This window comes from Salvia splendens, chromosome 20, assembly GCF_004379255.2.
Source record: "Salvia splendens isolate huo1 chromosome 20, SspV2, whole genome shotgun sequence".
NCBI classification, from domain to species: Eukaryota; Viridiplantae; Streptophyta; class Magnoliopsida; order Lamiales; family Lamiaceae; genus Salvia; species Salvia splendens.
In genome coordinates, this window is record NC_056051.1 from 17741138 (window position 1) to 17757552 (window position 16415).

The following is a 16415-nucleotide window of genomic DNA, read 5'->3' on the forward strand; positions in this document are numbered from 1 at the left end:
ATGAATAAGTCAATAGGATGAATAAAAGAACGCGATTTAATTAGTGAACAGTCGCATTCAAAGAGTAGAGAGTCAGACTAGACTTTCCGGCACACAATTAGACCATCCACAACGTCGCCCAGCCGAGCGCCGGCGCTGGGTGATTCGCTGGGCGGTCTATTGCAGTCGCCCAGCGGGCGAATGGAGAGAGAAACCGCGCAGCGCTGGGCGGTCGCGTGGCGCTGGGCGGTGCGCTGGGCGGTCCGCTCGGCGCTATTGCAGCGCCCGGATCTCCCAGCGCACCGCCTAGCGCGAAATTTAAATTTTTTTTTTCCGAAACACTATATATACGAGCTTTGCTCGTCATTTTCATTCGCACCACTTGTTTTAACGAGTACTCTCTCTATCTTAATTTCTGTACAAGATCAACAAGGGAAATGGATCTCAACAACGAGCCTAGTTCAGGGAGTAGCGGGTCACAAACTCCGTCGATCCCCCGTGGGAAGTGGATGGGAAGTGGCAGCAGATGTATTCCGGGATGCCAACGGGGGGGAGTCCGCCGGGGGGGTATCCGGCGATACCCGGATGCAGATGATCCGGGGGGGGTACCGCCGACACAGGGGACTCCGGAGGTTGTACCGGCTACACAGTGGACTTCTGGGGGTTCCCCGGCGACGGCGGGGGATGTCTATCGCCCCAGTTTAGATTTTTCGACTGGTTCATCGCACACATCGACCCAAACGCCCTGGGGTTTGATAGTTTCTCCTTAGATGACTTGGTGTTTGATACTCCCGGGGCTCCGGAAACTCTCGTTGAAGGGGGGCAGAGCGGGGGCGTGGCGCCCCCCACGAAGAAGGGTAAGAAGAAGGTTGGCAAGTCGTCGCAGCCGGGTGAGGAGGAGGTACGGACGAGGTGGACGGACGAGGAGAACGTCGCGCTCTGCAAGGCGTGGGTGAGTGTTTGCGACGATCCTCTCGTTTCGAACGAGCAGAGGATCGTCAACATGTGGGGCAAGATAGCAGCAGCCTATAAGAGATTTTGCCCGGAGGGGAGGCCACGCAACGGGGAGGATTGCCGGAAGGCCTGGAACCGAATCAGGGGTGCGGTCTCCCGATTTTCGGGTTTATACACCAACGCACTCCGCATGATGAGCAGTGGCCAAACGGAGGAGGACTGCAGGAGAATAGCTGAGAAAGCCTTCCCACTGAAGGGGGTATACAAGGACTTCACCTACTGGAACTGCTATCTTGTGCTGAACGAGTCCGAGAAGTTCCGAGTAGGTGTCGACTCTGGCTGGCCGAATAAGCAACGACTGAACTACACCGGCGATTTCAGCGGCAGCAGCGGTGGTTCCCACGACCTCCCCGAGACGACGCAGGAGTTCCCCACTCCGCGTTCGGTCGGTGGCCGACCTCTCCCGATGGGGCGCAAGCGCGCTCAGCGGGAGGCGAGGGGGAACGCCGGGGCTTCCCAGGAGGTCCAGTCGGCATCCCCCCTTGGCCAATCCACCGAGGATCTCAAATTCTTCGCTCGCGCCCAAACGCGCGCTCAGTTGATCAAGACGATGGCCGAATGACGGGTGGCGACGGATCCCGTGGAGAAGAGCGTGCTTCAAACCTTGCTCATGAGCCTGCAGGACGAGTTGGAGGCGGCACGGAGGGAGACCGGTGGCGGTGGCGGCGATGGTGGCGACAGCGACGGAGGCGGTGGCGGCGATGGTGGCGACAGCGACGGAGGCGGCGACGACGGAGACGAGGAGTGAATTGGCACTCCTTTTTATTATTGTATTTTTTTTAAAAATTAATGTATTTTTTTAAATTATTGTACTTTTTTAAATTTTAATATTATTATTAAACTTTTCCCGTATATGTCTCGTAAATTAAATTTCGTATATTGTGTGATTGTTAATTATTTCATTTTGTATATATTTGTTAATAGTGATGTGGATATTATGTGGCTAGGCTATGACTGGGCTATTGCTGGGCTATTTACTTGTTTTGATGATGTGGCAAGAGGATTTTGAGTGCTGATGATGTGGCAGTGGCTAGGCTATGGCTGGGCTATTCCTATCTTGGACGGTAAACCAAATAAATGTTTCAACAACAGAAAAAAGAAGAAACTTTTTGGGGATGGGTGAACTTTACGATGAGTACAAAGTACAAACACGGTTACCGACATATTTCTGAGTCTTGACATTTCTCAACGACTTTTACACCTTATAATAGTCCAAATTATTTATATTTTCCTAGTCATATTTTTTTTTTCTCTAGAAAGAGAAAAAGTCATGTCAGTTTGAAATTCGAATGGTGGGTAGGGTGTAATCAAGTTGGTTCATAAGCTGAATTAGGTCATCTGCAACGCTATCTCTATTTAGTACTACTCCATTTCATTAGCTGAATTAGGTCATCTGCAATGCTATCTCTTATCCGCTTTTAACCGTCCCTTAAATTATTATTCATAAGCCCCACTATACTTTTTTACTCCATCTCTTAACTAAGGGATGGAACCTGCAACCCTCCATCTCTTATCCGTCCTTTAACCGTCTCTTAAATTACTATTCATTCAATTTCATTTTTATTTTTATTTCCAACCAAATTCAATTAATAAAAACACACTTCATTAAATAAAATAAGATTACAACATAAAATAAAAATACAACTTAAAATTCAAAAAATATAAAAAAATACATAATTAAAATCATAAAAAAATAAAAATTACATAATTTAAAATATAATTTTATAGAAAATAAAAAAAGCTACTCCGCCGGCGAATCATCCCCCGAAGGCGGTGGAGGTGCACTGAAGCCACCTGGAGGCGGAATACCAAGTTGTCTTGCCATAAACTCAATTCCGGCAAGATAGGCTTGGTATTGGGGAGGCGTCATGCGGGAAGTATCCGCCATTGTGGCGGTCATGTACATGGACATTAGGGAGTTCGAGGGTGCCCCCGAGCCCGCGGACGATATATAGGGTGTGGACGATGCATCGGGCATCGTCCGCCCCATTGTGAATGTTCTAAGAGGTAGAGTGAGAAAGATTGAGGCTCGAGTTGCTTAGATGAAGAAATGATAATTTGGAATTAAAACTAAACTTTTTTAAAAATTAATATTTATCAATTTCATTTTTACTAAACTGGGCTAATATAATTAAGCAGAAGCCCAATAGAATATGATCTAGTGTCTAAATTTGCTTGGATCTATATTTAAGCTCATTGAATATCCTTTAAATATGGAAGGAGAATCAGATCATAGAGTTTTAGATATCGAATTGGATATGCATCAAGGTCCAAAGATGTATCTATAATAAAAAAATAATAAACTAAATTTATCTCTATCTAAGAGACTAAACTTTCATCCATCCTTTAAATAGGGAAGTGGGGATCGATATTCGCAACCTGAGTCAGGATTCTAAAATTCTCAAGTTAGAGCATCCACAATGGGACCGATGTCCCGGCGGACATCCCGACGGACTTCCCAAAAACACCTTCTGCCACGTCATAAGGACATCTCACTGCACTGCCACGTCATAAGGACATCCCGACGGATATCCACAATAATAAAAATTCACAAATTCACCAAATTAAACAATTTACGAAATTAAAATTTCGACACGAATACGGAGAAAATGCAACCACTTTATTTAAAACAAAAAACATACATAATTATTCAAAAAAAATACATAGTTAAAAAAATAACCTCAAGCTTCGACAAATGCGGCCCCCGTCTCACTCCTCGTCGTCCCCACCGCCAGTCCCGTCGTGCCTGTGGCCGGTCCCGGCGTCACTCACGGGCAGGGATGGCATCCCCAAATCGCGCCGCATACTGTCGATGACATCCTTCAGCATAAACTTGTATAAGGGGTCAGTCGTTGCATACCACTTCTCCATGGTGTGTATCAGGGTCTCATGCTGCTGTATGCGGGCGAGTGAGGGGAGCTCGGGATCGATCTAGGAATGAGCTGCCAATTGGACCTCGGGTCTCATGCTGCTGTATGCGCTTCCCCTAGCCATCCGCATCGCGGTCTTTTGCCCAACCGGGCGACGGCGGCGGGAAGACGATTGAGGGGTCATGAACTCTGCCTCAGCGTCAGGGAGTTCGTGGGAACCGGCACTGGTGTTGTACTCCCCGTAGGGGTTGATCTTCGTCCACTTCGGCCAGCCAGCTTCAACACCTGAACTAAACTTGGCGGAAGTCTGCACCACAAGATAGACCTCCCAATATTTGTATTTCCCGAAACCTAATTCACTGCCGGGAAACTGCTGGTGAGACAGAAGCTTCACATCATCGGCGGACATGCCGCTGATTGACGTGCGGAGGTTGTTTTGGTAGATGCCGGCAGCCAACTCAGCCGCTCCCACTGTTTCCGGCATTGCTCTCCATCGTGAGGCTTCCCACCTGGCGGTTTGAATTGGAGCTAGCTTTGGCTAATGCGCCACCACATTCTGTCGATATGCTGGTTAGCCCCGACGTAGGGATCCTCGACTACACTGATCCAGGCCTTCGCCAGCGCGACGCACTCCCCTATGCTCCAGATGGTTCTCTTTCTCCCGCCGGCTTCATCCCCCTCCTCCTCGGCCCCCGCCCCACCCTCGTTCCCCGGGCATTTGGGGCATCATCCCTGTTATCGCGGCACTCATCCCGGGCAATTGGGGCATCATCCCACACCAAGGGGGTACATATTGTAGTACCCGGGCATCATCCCCGCCATTTGGGGTTGGGGCATCATCGGCGCCATTCCGGGCATCATCCCGGACATCGGTGCACTTCCGCCGGCATTTCCCCCAACTCTAACGGAAAAAAGTCAGCGTTTGTGACTCGCTCGTGGCGGGGGAATCACTATCGTGGTGTTCCATTTATCTTCAAAACAAATGAAAGTAGAGAGAGAAACTCGTTAAAACAAGTGGTGCGAATGAAATGAAGTTCAACGAGCCGTATATATATAGTTTTTTTAAAATTAAAAATTGGCACCGCAATGGCGGACATCACGACGGACGTCCCCGGAATGCCGCGGAACTCCGGTGTCCGCAACGCACGTCCGCGTCCGCCTCACTGCTGCCTAATGGCGGACGTCCCGCGCGGACTTCCGACACGCCGGTCGGACGTCCGCCGTTGCAGATGCTCTTATGATATTTTCTCTTTTCTATATAGGTTTTGATAGATTATTACTCTCAGAATACTCAAATTCGTGAGGTAATTGTGTAGAAGTTTTTTGGTCAAATCCAATTGGTAAAGTGACGAGAGAGTAACAAATCATATCTATAAAAAAAGATCAATTGTATAAGGTATTCCATAATCCGTAGGGACATGCCTAGGATTCTTTTAATGGTCTTGTATGCCAGTTCACATTTTAGATTGGGTATTGATTTTTTGGATTCATTGAAGTATTTTTCAGAAAACATCTTTTGAGATTCTTAGAAACGGTGATTTTCAGTATATCCCCGACAAGGTATATATGGTAGATCTTGATGAAGTTCAAGAACTACAAACATAAGGATAAAGTATTGATCAATAGATTGGACAAGATTTCAATGCTGAGTTTTAATCCTCTATTGGAAAGGGAATGATTCTTAGAGGGACTCTTAGTAATCACATCAAGACAATGAAATGTATCAAAATGATGATTCTTAGAGGGACTCATATAAGTTGCAAATGACTCTTCAGAAGAATCCTCACCAAGTTCACATACAATCCAAATTTGCAAAAAAATTAAAAACTTGTCATGAAGGTATCTCTTAGTAAAAGAAGGTTGGATTCCCCTCCAAAAGAAAAAATAATAAGTAATAACAAACAATATTTTTGAACTCATATGACATCTATTACGTTATTTGTTTGTAAAACAAATCCATGAAAAGAGTTTAGAGCATCGAGTTGTCTTCTTCTTCTTCTTCCTCCTCGTAGCAGTTTCCTCTCTGTGAAATTGAGAAGTGATCATATGCTTGTCGATGATATATGTGATTGAGGTTAATTCGTAAGCATCATAGAGTGGAGTCCCACAGTTCCACACATCATCTATTGCTTTCACACTCACCAAACCTTCTTTCTTCTTCGTCTCCATAGTTACATATACAATGTGTATAGATTCAATTCAACTAATTTGATTTTATGAGTGTTTCAAGGGCGTATATAACAGTTGGTAAAATAAGGTCAAAATCTCAAACGCAAGAAACTAGAAAGTATGGAGAGTGACAAAATCACAGATATATAGATTTTTTATATATGTTGACTAAATATATATTTTGTCAGTTACTAAAAATATAATTATGGCATCAATGCATTTAATTGTGTATTCAATAAGATTCAACGCCTTCATTAGCTCTTTAATTTGAATAGATTACTAGAATCAAGATTAATACTATAATTTGTATATGATTTAAATATTAATTTTTTCGATTAAAATAAAATGCTCAATCATGAGAAAATCGTTTAGCAACGAACAAACAAAATTTCAAAGATAAACAAAAGCAAAATAAAATAAGGACAATTATTTCTGATGATGACATCAGTTGACGCCACAAAAGATACCAATTTTTTACTCGATAATCAATACGACACATTAATATTAATTGGTATCACAAAACACATCAGTAGCTCAGAACAAAATTGATGATCACAAATCAGCAAACTGATATTGAGTAAAAAATTGGTATACTTTATGGTGCCAACTCATATCAAATATTTATAAACTGAGATAATATAATTTTGTCTTTAAGAAAAAATCTATCATAGAGTCATCTCCTTTATTACTAACCATTTTATAGCTGTAAAAAAAACTTTGTACGACAAAATTTCTTGTGAATTGGTTTGGGCTGTTTTCTCTCTTTCGGTTTCTTTGTTAAAAAAGTCTCTTCAATTAATTTCATTTCCCCTCTGACTGCATGCAAATATGCAATGACCCATTCTTGTCAACATCTTAGTGAAAACAAGAGAGGTACAAACAAATTCTTTTGGAAAAAAGCGGCAAATTATTTTAATTTAAGGTTAACAAAAACCAAATAAACACGAAAGGAAAATATCAAAATTATAATTTGTGATTTCTCTCAAAATCTAGAGAAAGTAAAAAAGGAGAGTGGGAAAAAACTCAGAGAGCTGATAATCATAAAATGGAATCATTCAATGCCATTAGAAAAGAAACTGATAATCATAAAAAGCACAAATCAATTGAATTTATGTACTACTACTATTTAATTATTTTGATAATGTTGAACTCTAAGGTCATGAAATCGAACTCACCTGGAAAATTTTGGGCCAAGATCTTGTGAGGCGGCGAAGGGCAGAGTAAATGCTACAAAAATTAATACAACTGAAAGATATGTTTATCAGAGCATCCACATTGATGTTCTTTCGGCCTAGATCCACTTTTATTAATTTTTTACTCTCTGCTCTTCCCTAAGAGCATAATACTCACATCCATGATCTTACTCAAGGACATACTCAAGGGTCCCACCATTCTATTATTCAATTTAAATAAAAACATTTCCACAATATTAAATGCATTAAAAATACCTGGAATATTATTACAAATTACAAAAAAATAAAAAATTGCATAGTTAAAATCCTAAAAATTAAAAATTACTTAATTAAAATCCTAAAAATTTAAAATTACATAATTAAATTCATAAAATTAAAAAAACTCACTACTCGTGGCCAAATTTCGCCCAAATGTGTTTGATTAGGTCTTCTTGTAGCTCAATGGCGGGCTGCGAAAATGCGGGTTTTCTTTGAATTCTTGATTCAAGTTATATGGAAGAGATAATTGAACCGGATGGATCAGTTTTCAAATGTCGTTGCCACTTGATCAAGTTGATCTCGCTTTCACACGCCACCAATGTAATTTATAAACTCCTAATTTTGCACTACTTTAACAGTAAAGCGGCAAGTTCGGGGTCGATCCCACAGAGAAGTTAGTGTATCAAGTGTGTGAGTAGTGAACAGGGGGGTTGGCTGCTGCCACGCTTTACTTTTGGGAGTTTTTAACTACTGATTTTAGCTTAGGCAGAAAAGTAACTAACTACTTGCTCAAGGGAACTTTAACTACTGAGTCAAGTAAATCTCAGACTGGAATGAAAATTAACTACTCAGAACAGTAAACACGATGATGAAAACGAAAGCAACTTTGATTAAAACTAAAACTCAGAACAGTACAACGTGAAATTTAGACTAAGCTAACACTTCGGAACTACGAAAGCAAGTAAACCGATGAGATCCTCGGCAGGAAACTTAAGAATACGCCGACAGATATCAAGTATTCTGCAGCGCTCCTTCAATCGCCATTTCTAACTAAGCATTACTTTATCTAAGCTATATAGGGAACTGAACTAGAGAGCTAAACTAAACTAAACTAAAGACGGAAAGTAAAGGATCCCCCTTTTAATGTGGTGACACATCCTCTATTTATAGGCTCGGCACGACCTCCAGCTGGATAACGATCTTAGCTGGGAATATTCGCTCATGCTGAGAGTGAACGACTCATTGACTGCTACGTGCTCTCCTTCTAGAATGACGACGCTTTTCAGTAACAGATTCGTGACTCAGCTCTGTCCTTGCGTCTCATCTATCAGCACGTGTCCCCTTCTAGAACGTTGTCCTTGATAACAGAATGATGCACACCACCAGCTCATAGCCTCATGTGTCCTTCTTCTGGAAACAGTGGTCCCCTCCTTGACTGCTTGATTACTCCCCTTGATCAACTCCCCCGATATTTGGCCTTTTTTGCCTATTGTACTCGCTTGATCAGTTTGACCTTGTTGCCTTGGTCAAGCGGTATTCCTGCATATTTAACACTTGCTTTGCGCGATAAACTGATCAAGTAGCGTACATTTTACCCCTAAATCGATGCATGAAATGAGCCTTATCAATCAATGTGAGTTTTGGTATCCCGCAGTGTGTGTCTTGTTTCGATTCTCTCGCCCATCGTCGTATGCACACCAAGGCGTGGGGGAGACCTCGCGGTTGAGCTTCCGGCTTCATCCTCGTCATAAAAGTTAGCCGCCCTTGGTCCTTCGTCAGCTATAATCATGTTGTGCAAGATAATACACGCGTACATGATGTCGGAGATATTCTTAACGTACCACAGCCGAGACGGTGCCTTCACAATGTTGAATCGGACTTGAAGAACCCCAAAAGCTCTTTCGACGTCTTTTCGAGCAGACTCTTGACGCTGCGCAAAAAGAACCTGTCTCGGGTCTTGCGGATTGCTGAACGTCTTCACGAAAGTCGACCACCTTGGGTAGATACCATCTGCGAGATAGTAACCCATGTGGTATGCATTTTCGTTGACGGTGAAGTCGATCGCCGGCGCTACACCATTCAAAACATCATTGAAGAGTGGTGAAGAATAGAGCACGTTCAAGTAGTTGTTAGATCTGGAAACACCGAAATATGCATGCCAAATCCATAGGCGGTAGTCGGTGACCGCTTCAAGGATAAGCGTTGGGTCGCCGCCTTTGTGGCCGCTTAAGTATTGCCCCCTCCATGCAGTCGGTCAATTATTCCACTTCCAATGCATGCAGTTAATGCTGCCAAGCATACCGGAAAAATCGTGGACTGTTTCGTAAAGATGAAGCAACCATTGACAATCTTCGGTGGTGGGTGCCCGAAGGAATTCCTCACCGAAAGCAGAACGAACGCCGTCGCAAAACTTTTTGAGGCATAGGATTCCAGTTGACTCACCCACATGCAAATACTCGTCGAAGAGGTCAGTTGTTTGCCCAGTAGCAAGTTGTCGGATGGCACAAGTACACTTCTGCAACGTCGAGAGACTTTGCCGACCGGTTGTGTCTTTACGTGATTGAAAGTATTCAACACGGGCGGACAATATGTTGACAATAAGCTTAAACAACCATTTTGACATGCGAAAACGGAAACTACGGCTGGTCAGAAAAATAGTCGGCAACGAGCCTTTCGTTGGCTCCCTCCCGGTCACGAGGGAGGTAGCGGCGAATTGATCTAGTTGGTCGAGGAGGAGGGGCGGGAGTAGTGGCGGCGACATAGGCTTTATAGGCGGCACGATATTGTTCATAGTATTCTTGTTCTTCGCGCTCCGCTTCCGCAATGATATCAGTGAAATCCATTTTTGAATTTTTTAGAGAGGGTTTGAGTGAGAGAAGAAGATGTAGATGAGTTGTATAAATATGAATGAGAGATAATTTGATGTGAAAAATGGATGATGAATGTGTGTATTTATAGATGATTTTGAGATTTAAAAAAATTATAAAAAAAAAATCATAAAAACGGTAATAAAATGGATATATTTTTGGGAATCTGAAAATATTTTTTTAAAAATTTTTGGTATTATTTTCGATTTAAAAAAAAAGAAGAAGAAAATCCAACGGATAATCTGTTGGCGAATAGAAACGCGCCACGTCGCCTGCTTAGCGGCACAGACGTGCTCGATGCATCGAGCTGCGCCGTGCCAGCGGCGGACAGCGTTGCCGTGCTAGCGAGCACCTCTGAGGATGCTCTTAGTGTGCAAAAATATTTGAATATATAAGAAAAAGAAATGGGTGTGATTGAAAATATACTCCCTCCGTTCCATAGTAGTTGAGGCATTTATTTTTGACACGGAGATTAAGAACAATTGTGTTAAATGAGTTAAGTAAAAAAGAATAAAGTAGAAAAGAAAAAAGGTAGAGTGAATAAAGTAAAAGAGAGAGTAAAGTAAGTGAAAAAAAATGTGTTAACTTTTATAAAAAAAAATGACTCTATTATTATGGAACGTACCAAAATAACAAAATAACTCCACTAATATGGATCAGAGGGGAGTATAAAACTAAGCCAAATAAATTTATAGTCGAAACGAATATGCATTAATTTCAAAAGTCCATTAACTAGGTGAGAAGAAATTAAATTTTCTTTTTTTTTGTCTCCATCGGAATATTGTGTCATTGACCTTTATCTTGTTTTCAATTTATAGAATGAATATTAAGATGGAGTGTAGAAAATAACTATTTGGATATGAGCGAAAAGAAAAAGGATGACCCGGTTTGGAAAATTAAAAGTTCCAAATTTGTGTTCAAAGGGCAATTTATTTGGCAAAGATTAAATCATGCAAAAATAATCTGATTCTTTCATTTTAAATTTTAATATGTAGTTTGCTTTTCTTTATCTAATAAGAAAAGTAATAGGAATTTTGAAAGCAAATAAAATGGTGCAATTTTCCAAGAGTTTTATTCTTTTTTTCTTAGATATTCTTTTTCCTGCTAACAGATTATTACGTTACATATTCATATATACGTATTCTATATTATTTTAACCAAATTTAAATATTAATATTAATTAAAAATAATTAATATAATAATTATGAGTTAGGTAGTTATACTTAATTATAATAACAATAATTATTATATTTATATTTTTTATTTTTATATTATTAGTGAAGAGTTTACTAAGCAAAATATCTTTTAAATTTAAGAATTAAACATAATTTCGGTAATAATAATAATAATAATAATAATTCATTTATGATTATTAGATTATTGTGTTCCAATTAATAAAATATTAAGTACTTAATGTAGCTTCTAAAGTCATGGATCATGCTTTATGTTTAGTTATTATTAATATTAATACTAATACTTTCCTTCAAAAAAATATTAATACTAATACTTTATTTGTTCACAATTTAAAATTTATTGCTTTAATTAGTACACCTATTAGTCGATTAGAATATAACTAAATATAGGTTAAGAATATCCTAGCAGTTTTCTTAATAATTCCAAATACATTCTCTGCTAAAATTGTTATAACATGAAGTCATCAATTATACAAATTTTATTACTCCGTATTTACAATGGTACTTTTAAATTGTTGCACAAAATATTTAGTTTTACTATTTTGTCACGTGGTAGTCGGCCGGGCAAACTGGCATGACATATTAACACTATTGACTATTCGGTTTGCATGATTGTATCCGAGATTAAATTTGTAGTGTGTTTAGTTCATGAGATTCAATCTCACAACTCAATTCTAAGTGGATAATCATGGGATAAGTAGTGGTAACTAACCGCCTATGACTAAAATAATTTCATAACTCAATTTTAGATCATATCTTGATATTATTTTATCTTAAAAATCGAACACCACCCCCTGTAATGCTTGTCTTCACAAAATTTTCCCTTATCAACCGATCAATTTTATGAAATTTCAGTTTGCCTCAATCTATAAAATGTTGATCGATATTGTAAATTGTAAAAATTATAAAAGTCGGACTAGTGACCTTTTTTGCAACAATTTTTAACATATACGGAACACATTTGTTTCATGGTGAAACTAAGTTTAATTTTATAATTTTATTAGTCATATTTCTTATGTTCGTTACACGCTTCTTAGTCGATAGTAGGAGTATAATTTTATAATTTTATTACATACATATGTTATTTAAGTAGACGTGTTTGCCAATTGCTAGGCACGAATGCAGTATGACGCTAAAAAAGCACTTTAAAAAGATTAAATAACTTAGTAGTCAAACAAACTCAATTTGAAATGCATGTTAAAACACAACTTTGTTTTAGGAAGTAATGAAAACAATACCTTTTTTTTAAATATCAATATGCTAATTTCCCTCTTAGTTTTCCAATTTTCCTACCCCAAATAACGTTCACAAAAACTCAATTTACTCCGAAAGATAATATAGATAAGCTGCATATCACATTTGTAAATGCTGAAAAGGCTAAAGATAATATAGATGAGCTCAAAAAAAGTAAGAATATGACTCAATTACCACAAGACAAAGAATAAATAGCATTCTTCAAAATTTATCTATACCACCGAAAAATTTCGACATATAATAAGAGACAAGTTTCTGAAAAAGAAAGAAGATCGATTCCTCAAGTCAAAGAAACACAAGAATGTTTGCCTATAGACACAACACATCATCCAAACAATCAAATCTTGACACAAAACAAGCATTTACCATCCATCCAAACTTCAAACCACAAACACATACAAAAAAACTTACAAACAAATAATACTACTAACATTCTCTGGATTCACATCAAGCAGCAATCTGCCTTGTTCCACCCCTCTTCTTCAACATCATGTCTTTCAGATCTTCGTACCGATCATGGTGAAAATCGATCCAAATGCACAACTGTCTTATCGCCTCTCTCTTCTCCTCGCTCAAGCTCAACATACCACTGTCTTTCTCATTCATCTTTCTCTCCAATTCTCCCAACCTCCCATCCCTCTCTTCTATCACCATCTTCAACTCCTTCGCCTTCTCCTCATGTTGTCGCACCGTCTCACTTAGGTTTTTCCTCTCCTCCTCGTTCTTCTGCATTATCATCTCCATCTCATTAACCTTCTCTTTCAACACCAGCACTCGCTCAACTAAACTCCCAATCTCCTTCTTCATCTCATCTTTCTCAGCATTGTTCCCAGTAATCCAGTTCACCACAACCTTGAGCTCATTCCCGATTTCATAAACCCGCGACTCCAAGTGGCCGTAGTCCTCCTCAAACTTCATACTAAATGTGTCAATCCCATTCAAGGTCTCATTCATCTTCTCAGAGATTTCTCCAACCAGACTCAGTTGAGCTTCCTTGTATATAGAAACTATCCCGGCCAACGAAGCAATCCTCCCTTCAAGCAACTCCTTTTCTTCCTGCAACTTCTCAACTCTCTTCTGGTGGATCTCTTCCTTCTCACTCAATACCTGCTCCGTGATCCGGAGCTTCTGACCCGACAGCCGCTGCTTAACCTCAGTAGCCCTCATATTCTCTACCAATGAGCTAAGTTCATCCTCTTTAATCTCCAGCTCTGCTTTCAGGTCTTCTATAGTTTCTTCAAGCTGATCGATGTCCTGATTTTTAACAGTCATGCTACCTCGGAATTGATCAGAGATCTCCTCTGTCCTCTTCTCCGATATAACGAGTCTCTCATGACAATCCCTAAACCGGACTTCCAATTGCGTATGCTCCTCACTCAATCTCAGCAGTTCATCTCTGTGTTCTTCCATCTCTCTTTCCTGTTCTACAATCTTGTGCCCTAATTCAGTGTTCCGATTCTCCGCCAACGATAATTCCTCTTTCAAATTCTCAATCTGAATCAAGGCCTCTGACATTTCTCCACGCTGTTTCTCAATAACCCTCTCTGCCTCACTTTTCTGATCACTTGTATGCCCTAATTGCTCTCGGAGATTGTTCACATCGGCAGCCAATGCCACAATCCGCGCAGATGACTCACTCTCTCTTTCCCCAAATTTCGAGATTTCACTCTCTTTCTCCGCCAACACTTTCTCCATCTCAGAATTCGTAGACTGCAGCTGCGCATTCTCGTCTCGCAACAAGGAGACATCAACGTTTAACCTCTCCACACCACTCAGATTGTAAAAAATCATGGATTAAATATGCCCGGTCAATGGATTTTGACCAAATAATAAATGTGACGAGACATTTAATTTTGTGAAATTAAATGACATAGCGTCGATCTACATTTTACGTAGGTAAATGTAGTATATTCACTTTCTCAAATCCGATTTCCGGTGAGTGAGAAATAGTGGATTAAAGTTGGGCATAATTAGCTTTTAATTAAAGCTTGGAGATGGAGCTTAGGGAATAATTAACTAGTATTAATTATCCCACATTGGAGGATTAACACATCTTTAATGTGTATAAATTAAGTGACTTTATGTTACTTAATAATTATAGTGGACCAAGATGGGTGAAAGAGCCCACACGCGCGCACACGCGCGCGCCGCCGCCGCCGCCCGCCCGCCCGAGCCCGAGCCCGTGCTCGTGCTCGTGCTCGTGGTCGCGGGCGCGGGCCGCGGGCCTCGGGCCCGGGCCCGAGCCCGATCCCGATCCCGATCTTGATCTTGGACTTGGACTTGGATCTTGGCAATTGGTCTTTGGGCTCGGCAATCCAAGTGGCTTGACACGTCGTCAAGCGAGGCACAGTCACGGGTGCCACGTGAGAAATCCACACGCTCCACACACGGATGGCACACTCCTGCCACACGTCTGTAACCGACGTCGGTTACGAATTGCCATGATGACAGCCATCATGGCTGTTGACCCCCTGCAGTGGACTGAGCCTATAAATAGGCCAGCCATTCCATGCATCACTACACAATTCAAAAAGCATTCTGCATCATAAGCTCTCTCCCTCTCCCTGCATAGTTTTTTCTGTCGAAGCTCTGCCCTCTCCTCCATCCAGTTCGCCGGAGCTCTGTTGATTGCGGTGCTGCATCAATAGAGACGTAGCCGTTTTACCTTTGGGGACGACACGCCAAACCGAAGAGCACTACCGGGGCGTATCTCGTCTTGCGGGAAGAGGCCTCCTCGACTCGGCTAATCACACTGGTTTAGTAGTTTCGATTATACGTTGTATTTTTAAGTTCAGTTCTTCCTTTCCTTTCTTTTGGGTTGTATTACGCCCGGTAGTTATCTTTGTAATCCGAGAAACCAACAATCGCAAGACGAGATAGCTTGCCTTTGAAGGAATTTGGACTTCTAAACTGAACTAAAACTTTCGAAATATTAAACACCTTTTGCTGGAGATGTCGACGGAATCCAACACTGCTGCTGCCAACGCCACCGCCGCCATTCCCTCCACCATGGCGACCACTGGACCGGTCAACACTTCATCGATTCCCTCGATGATGCCAACTCCTGGCTTCCCAGCCGCTTCATCCACCGTCCCTTGGGTTTGGGACAACCCCTTCGGGGCGTCCACTGGTTCCACCTTTGGTGGTTCGGTTGGTTCCACTTTTAGTGGTTCCTTCGGATCCTTTAATGGATCGAGTGTTGGTGCCTTCGGGCTCAATACTAGTGTTGGATCTTTCGGGATCAACACGAATGCTGGGGCCTTCGGGTCTCATGCGGGTGCTAGTCCCTTCGGGGCTGGTACGACCATGGCGGGCTCTATGCCCAACATGAATGGTGGGGGCTCTATGCCCAACCAAGTTGTTGGCTCCTTCGGGGGCAACGGAATTGGTTCCTTCCAAGGACCAACTGCGGCACCTTTGGCACCAAGAATGATGCCACCTGCCGAGAAACCACCAAAGTTTGGAGGATCTGACTTCAAGCGGTGGTACCAGAAGATGTTGTTCTACTTGACAACATTGGGCGTCGCCAACTTCCTCACGGAGAACGAGCCGCCCGCACCAAGCGACCAAGAGACTAGGCTCGAAGTCATGGCAGATTATGAAGCTTGGAGGAAAGGAGATTACCTTTGTAAAAATTTCATTCTAAGTGCTTTAGATGATAGTTTGTACAATGTATACTCCAATGTAACCACATCTAAACAAATGTGGGAAAACCTAGAAAAGAAGTATAGCATAGATAATGCTGCTGGGACGGAACAAGTTGTAGCATCCAAGTTTATGGACTACAAAATGGTCGACTCTCGACCCGTCATGGAGCAAGTCCAAGAGCTCCAAATGATCATCCACTCATTAGTGGCTGAAGGGATGACCTTGCCCGATAAATTCCTAAGGTGCACG

The 16415-nt window shown here is 41.5% G+C and overlaps 1 protein-coding gene across 1 annotated transcript; it reads right to left on the bottom strand.

Moving 5' to 3' along the window:
• Nucleotides 1-12965: 12965 nt before the first annotated feature.
• Nucleotides 12966-14309, bottom strand: LOC121781580 (COP1-interactive protein 1-like). Its single transcript, XM_042179303.1, has one exon. The coding sequence runs from the start codon at nt 14307-14309 to the stop codon at nt 12966-12968; it is 1344 nt and encodes a 447-aa protein (XP_042035237.1).
• Between the last annotated feature and the right edge of the window lie 2106 nt (nt 14310-16415).